The sequence below is a fragment of the Chiloscyllium plagiosum genome, unplaced genomic scaffold (assembly GCF_037043375.1).
Source record: "Chiloscyllium plagiosum isolate Xiang-an unplaced genomic scaffold, Cpla_swu_hap1 HiC_scaffold_8, whole genome shotgun sequence".
Classification (NCBI taxonomy): Eukaryota; Metazoa; Chordata; class Chondrichthyes; order Orectolobiformes; family Hemiscylliidae; genus Chiloscyllium; species Chiloscyllium plagiosum.
In genome coordinates this window covers 4232002-4249817 of record NW_028270146.1, presented here as the reverse complement: position 1 = coordinate 4249817, position 17816 = coordinate 4232002, and the positions used below count along the sequence as shown (strand labels likewise).

The window sequence follows — 17816 nt, the reverse complement described above, 5'->3', positions numbered from 1 at the left end:
CTGACTCTCCGACAGTGCGGCGCTCCCTCAGTGCTGACCCTCCAACAGTGCGGCACTCCCTCAGCACTGATCCTCCGACAGTGCAGCATTCCCTCCGCACTGACACTCCAAAATTGCGGCACTCCCTCAGCACTGACCCTCCGACAGTGCAGCACTCCCTCTGCACTGACTCTCCGACAGTGCAACACTCTCTCCGCACTGACTCTCCGACAGTGCGGCGCTCCCTCAGTGCTGACCCTCCGACAGTGCGGCACTCCCTCAGCACTGACCCTCTGACAGTGCAGCACTCCCTCCGCACTGACCCTCCGCCATTGCGGCACTCCTTCAGCACTGACCCTCCGACAGTGCAGCACACCTTCTGCACTGACCCTCTGACAGTGCAACACTCTCTCAGCACTGACTCTCTGACTTTGCGGCACTCCCTCAGTACTGACCCTCCGACAGTGCGGCACTCCCTCAGCACTGACCCTCCGACAGTGCGGCACTCCTTCAGCACTGACCCTCTGACAGTGCGACACTCCCTCAGTACTGACCCTCCAACAGTGCAGCGCTCCCTCAACACTAACGCTCCGATAGTGCGGCACTCCCTCAGGGCTGACCCTCCGACAGTGCAGCACTCCCTCTGCACTGACTCTCCGACTGTGCAACACTCTCTCGGCACTGACTCTCCGACAGTGCGGCGCTCCCTCAGCACTGACCCTCCGACAGTGCAGGACTCCCTCAGCACTAACCCTCTGACAGTGCGGCAGTCCCTCAGCACTGACCCTCCAACAGTGCAGCACTCCCTCAACACTAACGCTCCGACAGTGCGGCACTCCCTCAGGGCTGACCCTCTGACAGTGCGACACTCCCTCAGTACTGACCCTCCGACAGTGCAGCACTCCCTCAGCACTGACCCTCTAACAGTGCAACACTTCCTCAGTACTGACCCTCCAGTGCGGCACTTCCTCAGCGCTGACCCTCCGACAGTGCAGCACTCCCTCAGCACTAACCCTCCGACAGTGCGGCAGACCCTCAGCACTGACCCTCCAACAGTGTGGCACTCCCTCAGCACTGACCCTCCAACAGTGCAGCACTCCCTCAACACTCACGCTCCAACAGTGTGGCACTCCCTCAGCACTGACCCTCTGACAGTGCGGCACTCCCTCTGCACTGACCCTCCCACAGTGCGGCACTCCCTCAGCACTGACCCTCCCACAGTGCGGCACTCCCTCAGCACTGACCCTTCAACAGTGCGGCACTCCCTCAGCACTGACCATCTGACAGTGCCCACTCCCTCAGTACTGACCCTCCGACAGTGCGGCACTCCCTCTGCACTGACTCTCCGACAGTGCAACACTCTCTCGGCACTGACTCTCCGACAGTGCGGCGCTCCCTCAGTGCTGACCCTCCAACAGTGCGGCACTCCCTCAGCACTGACCCTCCGACAGTGCGGCACTCCCTCAGCACTGATCCTCCAACAGTGCAGCATTCCCTCCGCACTGACACTCCAAAATTGCGGCACTCCCTCAGCACTGACCCTCCGACAGTGCAGCACTCCCTCTGCACTGACTCTCCGACAGTGCAACACTCTCTCGGCACTGACTCTCTGACAGTGCGGCGCTCCCTCAGTACTGATCCTCCGACAGTGCGGGCATTCCCTCAGCACTGACCCTCCGACAGTGCGGCGCTCCCTCAGTACTGACCCAGTGACAGTGCAGCACTCCCTCAGCAATGACCCTCCGACGTTGCGGCACTCCCTCAGCACTGACCCTCTGACAGTGCGGCACTCCCTCAGCACTGACCCTCTGACAGTGTGGTACTCCCTCGGCACTGACCCTTCGACAGTGCGGCACTTCCTCAGCACTGACCCTCCGACAGTGCAACACTAGCTCAGCAATGACCCTCTGACAGTGCGGCGTTCCCTCAGTACTGACTCTCTGACAGTGCAGCACTCCCTCAGCACTGACCCTCCACCAGTGCGACACTACCTCAGCACTGACCCTCTGACAGTGCAGCACTCCCTCAGCACTAACCCTCCGACAGTGCGGCAGTCCCTCAGCACTGACCCTCCAACAGTGTGGCACTCCCTCAGCACTGACCCTCTGACAGTGCGGCACTCTCTCGGCACTGAATCTCCGACAGTGCGACACTCCCTCAGCACTGACCCTCTGACAGTGCAGCACTCCCTCAGCACTAACCCTCCGACAGTGCGGCAGTCCCTCAGCACTGACCCTCCAACAGTGCAGCACTCCCTCAACACTAACGCTCCGACAGTGCGGCACTCCCTCAGGGCTGACCCTCTGACAGTGCGGCACTCCGTCAGCACTGACCCTCCGACAGTGCAGCACTCCGTCAGCACTGACCCTCCGACAGTGCGGCACTCCCTCAGCACTAACCCTCCGACAGTGCAGCACTCCCTCTGCACTGACTCTCCGACAGTGCAACACTCCCTCAGTGCTGACCCTCCGACAGTGCAACACTCCCTCTGCACTGACCCTCCAACAGTGCGGCACTCCCTCAGCACTGACCCTCCGACAGTGCAGCACTCTCTCCGCACTGACCCTCCAACATTGCGGCACTCCCTCAGCACTGACCCTCCGACAGTGCAGCACTCCCTCTGCACTGACTCTCCGACAGTGCAACACTCTCTCGGCACTGACTCTCCGACAGTGCGGCGCTCCCTCAGTGCTGACCCTCCGACAGTGCAGCACTCCCTCTGCACTGACTCTCCGACAGTGCAACACTCTCTCGGCACTGACTCTCTGACAGTGCGGCGCTCCCTCAGTACTGATCCTCTGACAGTGCAGCACTCCCTCCGCACTGACCCTCCGCCATTGCAGCACTCCTTCAGCACTGACCCTCCGACAGTGCAGCACACCTTCTGCACTGACCCTCCAACAGTGCAGCACTCCCTCAACACTAACGCTCCGACAGTGCGGCACTCCCTCAGGGCTGATCCTCTGACAGTGCGACACTCCCTCAGTACTGACCCTCCAACAGTGCAGCACTCCCTCAACACTAACGCTCCGATAGTGCGGCACTCCCTCAGGGCTGACCCTCCGACAGTGCAGCACTCCCTCTGCACTGACTCTCCGACTGTGCAACACTCTCTCGGCACTGACTCTCCGACAGTGCGGCGCTCCCTCAGCACTGACCCTCCGACAGTGCAGCACTCCCTCAGCACTAACCCTCTGACAGTGCGGCAGTCCCTCAGCACTGACCCTCCAACAGTGCAGCACTCCCTCAACACTAACGCTCCGACAGTGCGGCACTCCCTCAGGGCTGACCCTCTGACAGTGCGACACTCCCTCAGTACTGACCCTCCGACAGTGCAGCACTCCCTCAGCACTGACCCTCTAACAGTGCAACACTTCCTCAGTACTGACCCTCCAGTGCGGCACTTCCTCAGCGCTGACCCTCCGACAGTGCAGCACTCCGTCAGCACTGACCCTCCGACAGTGCGGCACTCCCTCAGTTCTGACCCTCCAGTGCGACACTCCCTCAGTACTGACCCTCCGACAGTGCAGCACTCCCTCAGCACTGACCCTCTAACAGTGCAACACTTCCTCAGTACTTCCTCGGCACTTCCTCAGCGCTGACCCTCCGACAGTGCAGCACTCCGTCAGCACTGACCCTCCGACAGTGCGGCACTCCCTCAGCACTGACCCTCCGACAGTGTGGCACTCCGTCAGCACTGACCCTCCGACAGTGCGGCACTCCCTCAGTACTGACCCTCCAGTGCGGCACTTCCTCAGCGCTAACCCTCCGACAGTGCAGCACTCCGTCAGCACTGACCCTCTGACAGTGCGGCTCTCCCTCAGCACTGACCCTCCGACAGTGCGGCACTCCCTCAGCACTGACCCTCCGACAGTGCGGCACTCCCTCAGCACTGACCCTCCGACAGTGTGGCACTCTCTTGGCACTGACCCTCCGATAGTGAGGCGCTCCCTCAGTACTGACCCACCGACAGTGCAGCACTCCCTCAGCACTGACCTACCGACATTGCGGCACTCCCTCAGCACTGACCCACCGACAGTGCGGCACTTCCTCAGCACTGACCCACCGACATTGCGGCACTCCCTCAGTACTGACCCTCCGACAGTGCTGCACTCCCTCTGCACTGACCCACCCATAGTGCGGCACTCCCTCAGCAATGACCCTTCAACAGTGCGGCACTCCCTCAGCACAGACCCTCCAACAGTGTGGCACATCCTCAGCACTAACCCTCTGACAGTGTGGCACTTCCTCAGCACTAACCCTCTGACAGTGCGGCGATACCTCTGCACTGACCTTCTGACAGTGCCCACGACCTCAACACTGACCCTCTGACAGTGCGGTACTCCCTCAGCACGAACCCTCCGCCAGTGCAGCACTCCCTCAGCACTGACCCTCTGACAATGCGGCACTCTATCGGCACTGACCCTCCGACAGTGCAGCACTCCCTCAGCACTAACCCTCCGACAGTGCGGCAGTCCCTCAGCACTGACCCACCCATAGTGCGGCACTCCCTCAGCAATGACCCTTCAACAGTGCGGCACTCCCTCAGCACAGACCCTCCAACAGTGTGGCACTTCCTCAGCACTAACCCTCTGACAGTGTGGCACTTCCTCAGCACTAACCCTCTGACAGTGCGGCGATCCCTCTGCACTGACCTTCTGACAGTGCAGCACTCCCTCCGCACTGACCCTTCAACAGTGCGGCACTCCCTCAGCACTAACCCTCTGACAGTGCGGCACTCCCTCAGCACTGACCCTCCAACAGTGCGGCACTCCCTCAGCACTGACCCTCCAACAGTGCGGCACTCCCTCAGCAATGACCCTCTGACAGTGCGGCACCCCCTCAGCACTGACACTCCGACAGTCTGGCACTCCCTCGGCACTGATCCTCCGACAGTGCGTCACTCCCTCAGCACTGACCCTCCAACAATGCGGCACTCCCTCAGCACTGACCCTCCGACAGTGTGGCACTCCCTGAGCACTGACCCTCTGACAGTGTGGCGCTCCCTCAGCACTGACCCTCTGACAGTGTGGCACTCCCTCAGCACTGACCCTCCGACAATGCGGCACTCCCTCAGCACTGACCCTCCGACAATGCGGCACTCCCTCAGCACTGACCGTCTGACAGTGCAGCACTCCCTCCACACTGACCATCCGACATTGTGGCACTCCCTCAGCACTGACCCTCCGACAGTGCAGCACTCCCTCTGCACTGACCCTCCGACAGTGCAGCACTCCCTCTGCACTGACTCTCCGACAGTGCAACACTCTCTCGGCACTGACTCTCTGACAGTGCGGCGCTCCCTCAGCACTGACCCTCCGACAGTGCGGCGCTCCCTCAGTACTGACCCAGTGACAGTGCAGCACTCCCTCCGCACTGGCCCTCTGACAGTGCGGCACTCCCTCAGCACTGACCCTCCGACAGTGTGGCACTCCCTTGGCACTGACCCTTCGACAGTGCGGCACTCCCTCAGCACTGACCCTCCGACAATGCGGCACTCCCTCAGCACTGACCCTCTGACAGTGCGGCACTCCCTCAGCACTGACCCTCTGACAGCGCGGCACTCCCTCAGCGCTGACCCTCCGACATTGCAGCACTCTCTCAGCACTGACCCTCTGACAGTGCGGCACTCCCTCAGCACTGACCCTCCGACAGTGTGGTACTCCCTCGGCACTGACCCTTCGACAGTGCGGCACTTCCTCAGCACTGACCCTCCGACAATGCGGCACTCCCTCAGCACTGACCCTCTGACAGTGTGGCACTCCCTCAGCACTGACCGTCTGACAGTGCAGCACTCCCTCCACACTGACCATCCGACATTTTGGCACTCCCTCAGCACTGACCCTCCGACAGTGCAGCACTCCCTCTGCACTGACTCTCCGATAGTGCAACACTCTCTCGACTCTGACTGTCTGACAGTGCGGCGCTCACTCAGCACTGACCCTCCGACAGTGCGGCGCTCCCTCAGTACTGACCCAGTGACAGTGCAGCACTCCCTCCGCACTGGCCCTCTGACAGTGCGGCACTCCCTCAGCACTGACCCTCCGACAGTGTGGCACTCCCTCGGCACTGACCCTTCGACAGTGCGGCACTCCCTCAGCACTGACCCTCCGACAATGCGGCACTCCCTCAGCACTGACCCTCTGACAGTGCGGCACTCCCTCAGCACTGACCCTCCGACAGTGTGGTACTCCCTCGGCACTGACCCTTCGACAGTGCGGCACTTCCTCAGCACTGACCCTCCGACAATGCGGCACTCCCTCAGCACTGACCCTCTGACAGTGTGGCGCTCCCTCAGCACTGACCCTCTGACCGTGTGGCGCTCCCTCAGCACTGACCCTCTGACCGTGTGGCGCTCCCTCAGTACTGACCCAGTGACAGTGCAGCACTCCCTCCGCACTGGCCCTCTGACAGTGCGGCACTCCCTCAGCACTGACCCTCCGACAGTGCGGCACTCCCTTGGCACTGACCCTTCGACAGTGCGGCACTCCCTCAGCACTGACCCTCCGACAATGCGGCACTCCCTCAGCACTGACCCTCTGACAGTGCGGCACTCCCTCAGCACTGACCCTCTGACAGCGCGGCACTCCCTCAGCGCTGACCCTCCGACATTGCAGCACTCCCTCAGCACTGACCCTCTGACAGTGCGGCACTCCCTCAGCACTGACCCTCCGACAGTGTGGTACTCCCTCGGCACTGACCCTTCGACAGTGCGGCACTTCCGCAGCACTGACCCTCCGACAATGCGGCACTCCCTCAGCACTGACCCTCTGACAGTGTGGCACTCCCTCAGCACTGACCGTCTGACAGTGCAGCACTCCCTCCACACTGACCATCCGACATTTTGGCACTCCCTCAGCACTGACCCTCCGACAGTGCAGCACTCCCTCTGCACTGACTCTCCGACAGTGGAACACTCTCTCGGCTCTGACTCTCTGACAGTGCGGCGCTCCCTCAGCACTGACCCTCCGACAGTGCGGCGCTCCCTCAGTACTGACCCAGTGACAGTGCAGCACTCCCTCCGCACTGGCCCTCTGACAGTGCGGCACTCCCTCAGCACTGACCCTCCGACAGTGTGGCACTCCCTCGGCACTGACCCTTCGACAGTGCGGCACTCCCTCAGCACTGACCCTCCGACAATGCGGCACTCCCTCAGCACTGACCCTCTGACAGTGCGGCACTCCCTCAGCACTGACCCTCTGACAGCGCGGCACTCCCTCAGCGCTGACCCTCCGACATTGCAGCACTCCCTCAGCACTGACCCTCTGACAGTGCGGCACTCCCTCAGCACTGACCCTCCGACAGTGTGGTACTCCCTCGGCACTGACCCTTCGACAGTGCGGCACTTCCTCAGCACTGACCCTCCGACAATGCGGCACTCCCTCAGCACTGACCCTCTGACAGTGTGGCGCTCCCTCAGCACTGACCCTCTGACCGTGTGGCGCTCCCTCAGCACTGACCCTCTGACCGTGTGGCGCTCCCTCAGCACTGACGCTCTGACAGTGCGGCACTCCCTCAGCACTGACCCTCTGACAGTGCGGCACTCCCTCAGTACTGACCCGCCGACAGTGCGGCACTCCCTCAGCACTGACCCTCTGACAGTGCGGCACTCCCTCAGCACTGACCCTCTGACTGTGCGGCACCCCCTCAGCACTGACCCTCTGACAGTGCGGCACTCCCTCAGCACTGACCCTCTGACAGTGCGGCACTCCCTCAGCACTGACCCTCTGACAGTGCGGCATTCCCTCAGTACTGACTGGCGACAGTGCGGCACTCCCTCAGCACTGACCCTCTGACAGTGAGGCACTCCCTCAGTACTGACCCGCCGACAGTGCGGCACTCCATCATGGCCAATAGCAGGCACTAGCTCTGATTGGATATCTATGTAGCTCAAATTGCAGTTACTGTTACAAACTGGGGGTTGCAAATCTATAGGGGGTGCTCAGGAATGCTGCCGTGTTGGATTTATCCATGTGTATGTGTTGATTTGACTCTCCGACATCTTGATACAAAAGCAGTAGGAATGCCTGTGGGGCTTTGGCTTGAGCCCCGGCCTTTGTGTGTTGTTTTTACAGTAGCAGGGTCTGTTTTTACTTCAGTATTTACCAGTGTGTCTCAACAGAATGTTCTTTGTATCTGGCTCCAGATGCTGTGGTGCATGCTTGTCCCGAAAACAAAACCTTCCTTAGCACATTCAACAAAGTTGATCACTCTGCACTAGAAAATCATTTTCTTCAATCAGTGCCTTGCCATATTGCAATGTTAGAATAACTGTCTTCACATGTACTCATCTTCCTTGAGCCTAGTGATTATCTCGGGCAGTTGGCTATGTTGTTGCTGCAACATCGGGTTGCTCTGTTGTGTACAGTCAACTTGCTTTGTGGAATTTGAAGACTTTTGCAGCATCTGTAATGGTAGTTTTATATTTACAAGAATGTGCTCCGTTTAGTTTAGAAGAGTGGAGAAGTATAGAACATTCCAGCTTAGAAGCAAGTCATTTGGCCATTGCTGGTTTTCTGTACATGAGCCGTTCCAGCATACTAAATCAGTCCTGCTCATTTCACACAAACTTTATTGTCCCATTCAGTCCAATCCTGTTCTCTGTTTAATTCCTGTATCTTTTAATAAGTATCTCGGTGAACCCCTTCCCCCATATCAATGTCCATGGTATCAATCAGTTGCGTCATTTCCTCTGTAAAACATTGAATGAACTGATTCATAATCTAGTGACCAAGTCACACTGTTGTTTTGTTGGATGTGTAAATAGAGCTCTGTGTATGTCAGAAAGATTTGCTGTCAGTTTGACAGACACCCAATTAAAATGAAGTGTCTGCACAGAGGCAGGCCATTATTCTTCCAAACTATTGAATAGTTACCAATAAATTATACCCACTGTTCCAAGGAAGGCAAAGAGAGGGGGTGGGAGCAAAGTAGTGAGATTAAAGTTGAAGTCTCACGTGACGTTGGAGTAACGAGAGGTGCAATTTGGAGGCATCAGACTGAGGCTGTCAGTAGCTAGCGGAGTATTGCAGTAACAAGCCAATGTCACCAGATCCTGACACAGCTACATTGCACCCTCTGCCCTCCAGCAACATTGCATTCATTTGACTCTGGCCTCATGTGCATCCACCTCTTCCTGTGTTCATACAGTTCTGGTCACCACACTACCAGAACGATGTAGAGGCTTTGGTGAGAGTACAGAAGCAATTTACCAGGATATTGCCTGGTTTAGAGGGTATTAGCTGTGAGGTGAGATTGGACAAACTTGATTTATTTTCACTTGAACATCAAGGTCTGAGGGACGACCTAATAGAAGTTTATAAAATGATGCGAGGCATGGGTAGAATGGATAGTTGCAATCTTTTTTTCCAGGATACAAATGCCAATCACTAGGCTCCATAGATTTAAGGGAGAAGGGGTTAAGTTAAAAGGAGATATGAGAGGCTTTCTTTTATATAGCGGGTGTTATGTGCCTAGAATGCGCTGTCTGATGCATAGCTGTGTACCAATGGTTAAGGGGCATCTTGACAGAGACATGAATAGGCAGGGAATAGAGGGATACGGATGATGTAGAAACAAAAGATGGTTAGTCATGTGTCAACATGGATTTGGTGGGCCGAAGGGTCTGTTGCTGTGTTGTACTGTTCTTCATTCTAAGTGAAAATGAGAGACATGAGAAAGCAAAGGGTCGAATTCTAAAGGGTGTGCAGGCCAGAGGGACCTTTATGTGTATTTGCAAAAGTTGAGAGGGAGGGGTTCATAAAGTACACAGTATCATGTATAGAGTACAGAAGCAAGGAGGTTATGATGAACTTATATAAAACACTTGTTCACTCTCAAGTGGACTATTGTGGCTATTTCTGGACACTACAGTTCAGGAAGAATGTGAATGCACTAGAGTGGGTATATTAGAGGTTTACATGAATGGTTCCAGGGATGAGGAACTTCAGTGATGAAGTTAGATTGGAGAAGATGGGACTTATTACACGCAGGCAGATTCAATCAAGGCAATCAAAAGCAGACGTTGCTGGAAAAGCTCAGAACGGAATTCTGAGGAAGGGTCACCTGACCCGAAACGTTATCTCTGATTTCTCTCCACAGATGCTGCCAGACCTGCTGAGCCTTTCCAGCTGCTTGTTTTTGTTTCTGACTTACAGCATCCACAGTTCATTCAGTTTTTATTTAAAAGAGATCTGCACATTTTTAATGAAAACGAAGGAAGTTCAGTATTGAGGGGAAAGGTGAGGCAGTGGTATTGGGCCGATTGCTTATTTCTAAAGTTAGCATGATCTCAATGGACCAAATGGCCTCCGATGTTGTTGTGAGCATTCTGCGTTTCTGTGACATTTATATGTAATTGTACACATAGCTATATATGACTGCATTTTATTGATACATATGCATGTCTGAGTGCACTGTTTATAACTGTGTGAAATTATTGTCACTTTATTTATGTTCCTTGCTGTTTCAGGCAATCCTTACAGAAAACCAGTCGCAGGCTGTGGAACCGAGCCTACAATGGTCAGCAGCCCCAGCAGCAGGGGGTCAGACCTCTGTGAGCAGCAAAGTCTGCACTCAGTGGCCAGTCAGCCAACAGAAGCTGGAGGGTTCTGAGAGCGGTCCTCCACTCCTCCCACCCAGGCCACCACCAAGTACCAAGCAAGGGTCGAACAGAAAGGCAATCACCCAGAGGGTATCCAGGTAGGAACCTCAGCATCCATTCTGATCCCCTACCTTGCCCCCACTCCTGATAGTTTTGCCAACGTAACTATTAATGGTCCTTGGACCATGTGATGATATCACCTGCACCCCAACTCTCCCCCCCAATTCTCCCCTCCACACTCCCCCTCCCGTCCCCACCCGCCTGTCACCCTCCCAACATCATGAATCTGTGTTACCTCCCTCTGTCTTTATGGATACACCTGCTAAACCTTACCTCAGAATTTTGACAAATATATTAAGGACAAAAGGGTAAGTAGGGAGAAAATAGGGCCCCTCGAAGATCAGCAAGGCGGCCTTTGTGTGGAGCAGCAGAAAATGGGGGAGATACTAAATGAGTATTTTGCATCAGTATTTACTGTGGAAAAGGATATGGAAGATATAGACTGTAGGGAAATAGATGGTGACATCTTGCAAATGTCCAGATTACAGAGGAGGAAGTGCTGGATGTCTTGAAACTCATAAAAGTGGATAAAATCCCCAGGACCTGATCAGGTGTACCCTAGAACTCTGTGGGAAGCTAGGGCCCTGATTGCTCGGCCTCTTGCTGAGATACTTGTATCATCGATAGTCACAGGTGAGGTGCCGGAAGACTGGAGTTTGGCTAATGTGGTGCTACTGTTTAAGAAGGGCGGTAAAGACAAGCCAGGGGACTATAGACCAGTGAGCCTGATGTCGATGGTGGGCAAGTTGTTGGAGGGAATCCTGAGGGACAGGATGTACATGTATTTGGAAAGGCAAGGACTGATTAGGGATAGTCAACATGGCTTTATGTGTGGGAAATCATGTCTCACAAACTTGATTGAGTTTTTTGAAGAAGTAACAAAGAGGATTGATGAGGGCAGAGCAGTAGATGTGACCTATATGGACTTCAGTGAGGCGTTTGACAAGGTTCCCCATGGGAGACTGATTAGCAAGGTTGGATCTCATGGAATACAGGGAGAACTAGCCATTTGGATACAGAACTGGTTCAAAGGTAGAAGACAGAGGGTGGTGGTGGAGGGTTTTTCAGACTGGAGGCCTGTGACCAGTGGAGTGCCACAAGGATCAGTGCTGGGCCCTCTAATTTTTGTCATTGACATAAATGATTTGGATGCGAGCATAAGAGGTACAGTTAGTAAGTTTTCAGATGACGCCAAAATTGGAGGTGTAGTGGACAGCGAAGAGGGTTACTTCAGATTACAACAGGATCTTGACCAGATGGGCCAATGGGCTGAGAAGTGGCAGATGGAGTTTAATTTAGATAAATGCGAGGTATTGCATTTTGGGAAAGCAAATCTTAGCAGGACTTATACACTTAATGGTAAGGTCCTAGGGAGTGTTGCTGAACAAAGAGACCTTGGAGTGCAGGTTCATAGCTCCTTGAAAGTGAAGTCGCAGGTAGATAGGATAGTGAAGAAGGCATTTGGTATGTCAGCGTACTGAGTACAGGAGTTGGGAGGTCATGTTGTGGCTGTACAGGACATTGGTTAGGCCACTGTTGGAATATTGCGTGCAATTCTGGTCTCCTTCCTATCGCAAAGATGTTGTGAAACTTGAAAGGGTTCAGAAAAGATTTACAAGGACTTTGCCAGGGTTGGAGGATTTGAGCTTTAGGGAGAGGCTGAACAGGTTGGGGCTGTTTTCCCTGGAGCGTTGGAGGCTGAGGGGTGACCTTATAGAGGTTTACAAAATTATGAGCGGCATGGATAGGATAAATAGGCAAAGTCTTTTCCCTGGGGTCGGGGAGTCCAGAACTAGAGGGCATAGGTCTAGGGTGAGAGGGGAAAGATATAAAAGAGACCTAAGGGGCAACTTTTTCACGCAGAGGGTGGTACGTGTATGGAATGAGCTGCCAGAGGAAGTGGTGGAGGCTGGTACAATTGCAACATTTAAAAGGCATCTGGATGGGTATATGAATAGGAAGGGTTTGGAGGGATATGGGCCGGGGTGCTGGCAGTTGGGATTAGATTGGGTTGCGATATCTGGTCGGCATGGACGGGTTGGACCAAAGGGTCTGTTTCCATGCTGTACATCTCTATGACTCTATCTGCTTTCAGAGTGACACAGTATCCAACATGAGACATAAGTTACAACATTGAGGGATTAGCTCCCAGTGCCAGACACTGCTGCATCCCTCACCCTCTCCTGATTTCAGTGGACAGAATCAGAAGGAAGAGATTCAGTGCACCATGCTTGAACTTGCTTATTAAATGAGCATCATTAACTAGTGTCCAGCTCCTACTTTTCCCCTTTCCCTTCCATGTTATCTTAAGCATTTTATTCTTATATAAGAAGCAAGCGGGTAACTAGAGAAAGGATTGGTCCACTAAAAGTTAATGAAGGAAGGCTGTGTGCTGAACCTGAGAGAATGGGTGAGATTCTGAATGATTACTTTGCATCAGTGTTCACTGAGGAGAGGAACATGATGAATCTTGAGATTAGAGATAGGAATTTGATTAGTCTGGATCACGTTGACATAAGTAGGGAAGATGTGTTGGGTATGCTAGAGGTTATTAAGCTGGACAAATCCCCAGGACCGGATGGGATCTATCCCAGGTTGCTGAGGGAGGCGAGAGAGGAAATAGCTGGGGCCCTGACAGATATCTTAAACACAGGTGAGGTGCCGGTGGACTGGAGGGTTGCTCATGTTGTCCCCCTGTACAAGAAGGGTAGTAGGGATATTCTAGGTAACTAGGGCAGGTATCAGATCTTGTGGTGGGAGACCATTTTGGCGATAGTGACCACAACTGCCTCACATTCTACATAGCTATGGAGAAGGAGAGGATTAGGCAAAATGGGAGGATATTTAATTGGGGAAGAGGAAACTATAATGTGATTAGACATGAGTTAGGAAGCATGGATTGGGAGCAATTGTTCCATGGTAAAGGCACTATAGACATGTGGAGACTGTTTAAGGAACAGTTGTTGCAAGTGATGAATAAATATGTCCCTCTGAGACAGGCAAGAAGGGGTAAGATAAAGGAACCTTGGATGACGAGAGCGGTGGAGCTTCTCGTCAAAAGGAAAAAGGTAGCTTACATAAGGTGGAGGGAGCTAGCGTCAAGCTCAGCTCTAGAGGATTACAGGCAGGTGAAGAAGGAGCTCAAAAATGGTCTGAGGAGAGCCAGGAGGGGGCACGAGAAAGGCTTGGCAGAATGGATTAGAGAGAACACAAAGGCATTTTACACTTATGTGAGGAATAAGAGAATGGTCAAAGAAAGAGTAGGGCCAATCAGGGGTCGCATAGGGAATTTGTGTGTGGAGTCTGAGGAGGTAGGGGAAGCCCTAAATGAGTTTTTTGCTTCTGTCTTTACGAAAGAAACAAACTTTGTAGTGAATGAAACCTTTGAAGAACAGGTGTGCATGCTAGAATGGATAGAGATAGAGGAAGCTGATGTGCTGAAAATTTTGTCAAACATTAAGATTGACAAGTCACCAGGCCCGGACCAGATTTGTCCTCGGTTGCTTTGGGAAACGAGAAATGCAATTGCCTCGCCACTTGCGAAGAACTTTGCATCCTCGCTCTCCAATGGAGTCGTACCTGAGGACTGGAGAGAGGCAAATGTAATTCCTCTCTTCAAGAAAGGAAATAGGGAAATCCCCGGCAATTACAGACCAGTAAGTCTCACGTCTGTCGTCTGCAAGGTGTTAGAAAGGATTCTGAGGGATAGGATTTATGACCATCTGGAAGAGCATGGCTTGATTAAATGCAGTCAACACGGCTTTGTGAGGGACAGGTCATGCCTCACAAACATTATCGAGTTCTTTGAGGATGTGACTAGAAAAGTTGATGAGGGTCGAGCTGTGGATGTGGTGTATATGGACTTCAGCAAGGCATTTGATAAGGTTCCCCATGGTAGGCTCATTCAGAAGGTCAGGAAGAATGGGATACAGGGGAACTTAGCTCTCTGGATACAGAATTGGCTGGCCAACAGAAGACAGCGAGTGGTAGTAGAAGGAAAATATTCTGCCTGGAAGTCTATGGTGAGTGGTGTTCCACAGGGCTCTGTCCTTGGGCCTCTACTGTTTGTAATTTTTATTAATGACTTGAATGAGGGGATTGAAGGATGGGTCAGCAAGTTTGCAGATGACACAAAGGTTGGAGGTGTCGTTGACAGTATAGAGGGCTGTTGTAGGCTGCAGCGGGACATTGACAGGATGCAGAGATGGACTGAGAGGTGGCAGATGGAGTTCAACCTGGATAAGTGCGAGGTGATGCATTTTGGAAGGTCAAATTTGAAAGCTGAGTACAGGATTAAGGATAGGATTCTTGGCAGTGTGAAGGAACAGAGGGATCTTGGTGTGCAGGTACATAGATCCCTTAAAATGGCCACCCAAGTGGACAGGGTTGTTAAGAAAGCATATGGTGTTTTGGCTTTCATGAACAGGGGGATTGAGTTTAAGAGTCGTGAGATCTTGTTGCAGCTCTACAAAACTTTGGTTACACTGCAATTGGAATACTGCGTCCAGTTCTGGTCGCCCTATTATAGGGAAGATGTGGATGCTTTGGAGAGGGTTCAGAGGAGGTTTACCAGGATGCTGCCTGGACTGGAGGGCTTATCTTATGAAGAGAGGTTGACTGAGCTCGGACTTTTTTCATTGGAGAAAAGGAGGAGGAGAGGGGACCTAATTGAAGTATACAAGATAATGAGAGGCATAGATCAAGTCGATAGCCAGAGACTATTCCCAGGGCAGAAATGACTAACACGAGGGGTCATAGTTTTAAGCTGGTTGGAGGAAAGTATAGAGGGGATGTCAGAGGCGGGTTCTTTACACAAAGAGTTGTGAGAGCATGGAATGCGTTGCCAGCAGCAGTTGTGGAGGCAGGGTCATTGGGGACACTTAAGAGACTACTGGACATGCATATGGTCACAGAAATTTGAGGGTGCATACATGAGGATCAGTGGTCGGCACAACATCGTGGGCTGAAGGGCCTGCTCTGTGCTGTACTGTTCTATGTTCTATGTTCTAATGTGACATCACAACAGTGCACGATACTCCAGCTTAGGTCCAACATGTGTATTTTACAAGTTCAGCATCACCTCCTTCCTTTTGTACTCTATACCCTGATTAGTAAAGCTTTAATGTTACCTTCCATATAGTATATCAGTTGGAACAATTCCCCATTGGTAGTCTCAGTGTGATGAGGCGGTTATTTAGAGCATTGGCTGTATCTCTGATACACAGCCTGCTGCATAGATGCGTCGCTGATGTTAATGAGTCCACAAAATTGAGTATCTCTCTGAATGGTAAGTAAGCAATAGAAGGTACAGTATGTGTTAGCTTATGTACACTGTAGGTGTCAGCCTTGGCTCAGTGGTTGTACTCTTACCTTTCAGTTATAAAGATGCATTGTGTATGTTGAATATCGAATATGCACACACCATCCTAAGGAACGGTGCATGCAGGATATGTTATAGAGAATAGTGTACATTGGATATGAAATATTGGAAAGGATAAAATGTGGGCTGCTTAGAGCACAAGGAGGAGAGGTGAATGGGAGGATGAGAATTGAGAAGAGCAAATGTTTACAGCTGTCAACATTGTTGGTTGTTTCAGCATCGAGTGTATGAGGGTGTTTATTACTGTAATGTTGGTGCTTAGTTTGCTGTCATGTTATGTATAGTGGAAACCATTGAGTTCAGGGCAGTGGCAGTTTGGGGTTCACATCCTTAATTTACTCACAAGGCTTTAACAGTACCTGTTAGAGGCACCAAGCAGGGGTTTGGAGTGAGTTTTATACAACAATCTTGTTGAGAAAGAGTATTTCTGAATGTAGTTGAGGAAAATCCTGTTCCCCAACCCAGGGCTATTCCCCCCTTCTCTTTCCTGCTGAGGGTGCTTTCAGGACACCCCATTATTAGCTGCTACAGTGCACCTTTCATTCCTGAGGAATCCCTACCTCCTCTTACATTTTAATCTGCTCAGTTTTGTGCTGACGTTTCTCTTTTTCCCACACTCAGGCACTGCCACACTGCACAAACCACAAAAATGTAGAGAAGTTCAGGCACTTACTAGAAATTAGATTCCAGTCCTACTGAGTAAACACTAACCCTGCCAGGAGTGAATAGTAAGCTGCTTACATGTACATTAACTCTCCTGTGCACAAAGCCCTCCATCCTTCTTTATGTTACTCTCCTCCTCATTTCAGCACTCCTTCTATACATCCTGTCACCCTTCTTTATTGTATACTCCCTCCCCTACTCCTTTACCTCCCAGTGCCGTGAGTACTTGACCTCCTGTACATCTGTATGCCCCATCCCATACACGCCCTCTTGAATGCCTCCTCTCCTGTGTACCTCAACCAACCAAGATTGGATCCTTGGGGTCAGAGGTCAGACTCCCTCCCTAGGATCAGGGATCACATTCCTGTCCCTTGCTATTTCCCCCTCCCCAGCCTCTGTCCAGCAGCTGCATGTGGGCCTTCTCAAGGATGCACCTGCAGTCCAAGCTGGCTCATCAGGATATCTTCCAGACAGGAAAGCTGATAAAAGAAGTTGCACGTTGACTCCAGTCAGGAACCACTCTCACTGATGTCAGGGTCATTTTCTTTTTGCTAACAGGAATAGAGTGGAGACAAATGCTATCTCCATGAATTTATTTAGTGGGTTGTCATGTGTGAAAACACTACAGAGAGCAATATCATCTGATGTTTTAAAATATTGTTGCCCCAGCTTCTGCCAGACAGTGGTACAGTCACACTCTGTTTGCTTAATCATTCCAGTGAGAACCCAGGCCATTTGAGTTGGTTTGAGTGGGAACACTGCCCACCTTCACTTAACATCCAACTAAAAGCTAGGAAAGGTGAAACGTCCAGCACTGACCAAATACATTGCATGGTTTCAGGAGGAGGTGATGGAATGTCATAGCTTCAGAATCCAGAGCCCCAGGTTACCATCCACAGGAACATGCTTTTAAATCCTACCATGGCCGACAGTGCAATTGGAATTCCGTGAAACCCTGGTTTAAAAAGCTACGCTAATGATGATCATGAATCTATCATTGATTATTGTAAAGACTCATCTGGTTCCTTAGAGAGTAAAATCTGCAATCCTCACCCAGTCTGGCCTACATGTGACTCCAGATCCGCAGCAATGTGGTTGACTCTTAACTGCCCTGTGGGCAATTAGAAATAA

General features: G+C 52.4%; 1 protein-coding gene across 2 annotated transcripts in view; it reads left to right on the top strand.

Moving 5' to 3' along the window:
* Positions 1–17816, top strand: part of ttll5 (tubulin tyrosine ligase-like family, member 5) — a 451975-nt gene that overhangs the window by 376821 nt on the left and 57338 nt on the right. For both annotated transcript variants that reach the window (XM_087989544.1, XM_087989543.1), the window contains exon 30: positions 10451–10680. In XM_087989544.1, the coding sequence (XP_087845670.1) occupies positions 10451–10680 (230 nt within the window). The remainder of the gene's footprint in view (positions 1–10450; positions 10681–17816) is intronic.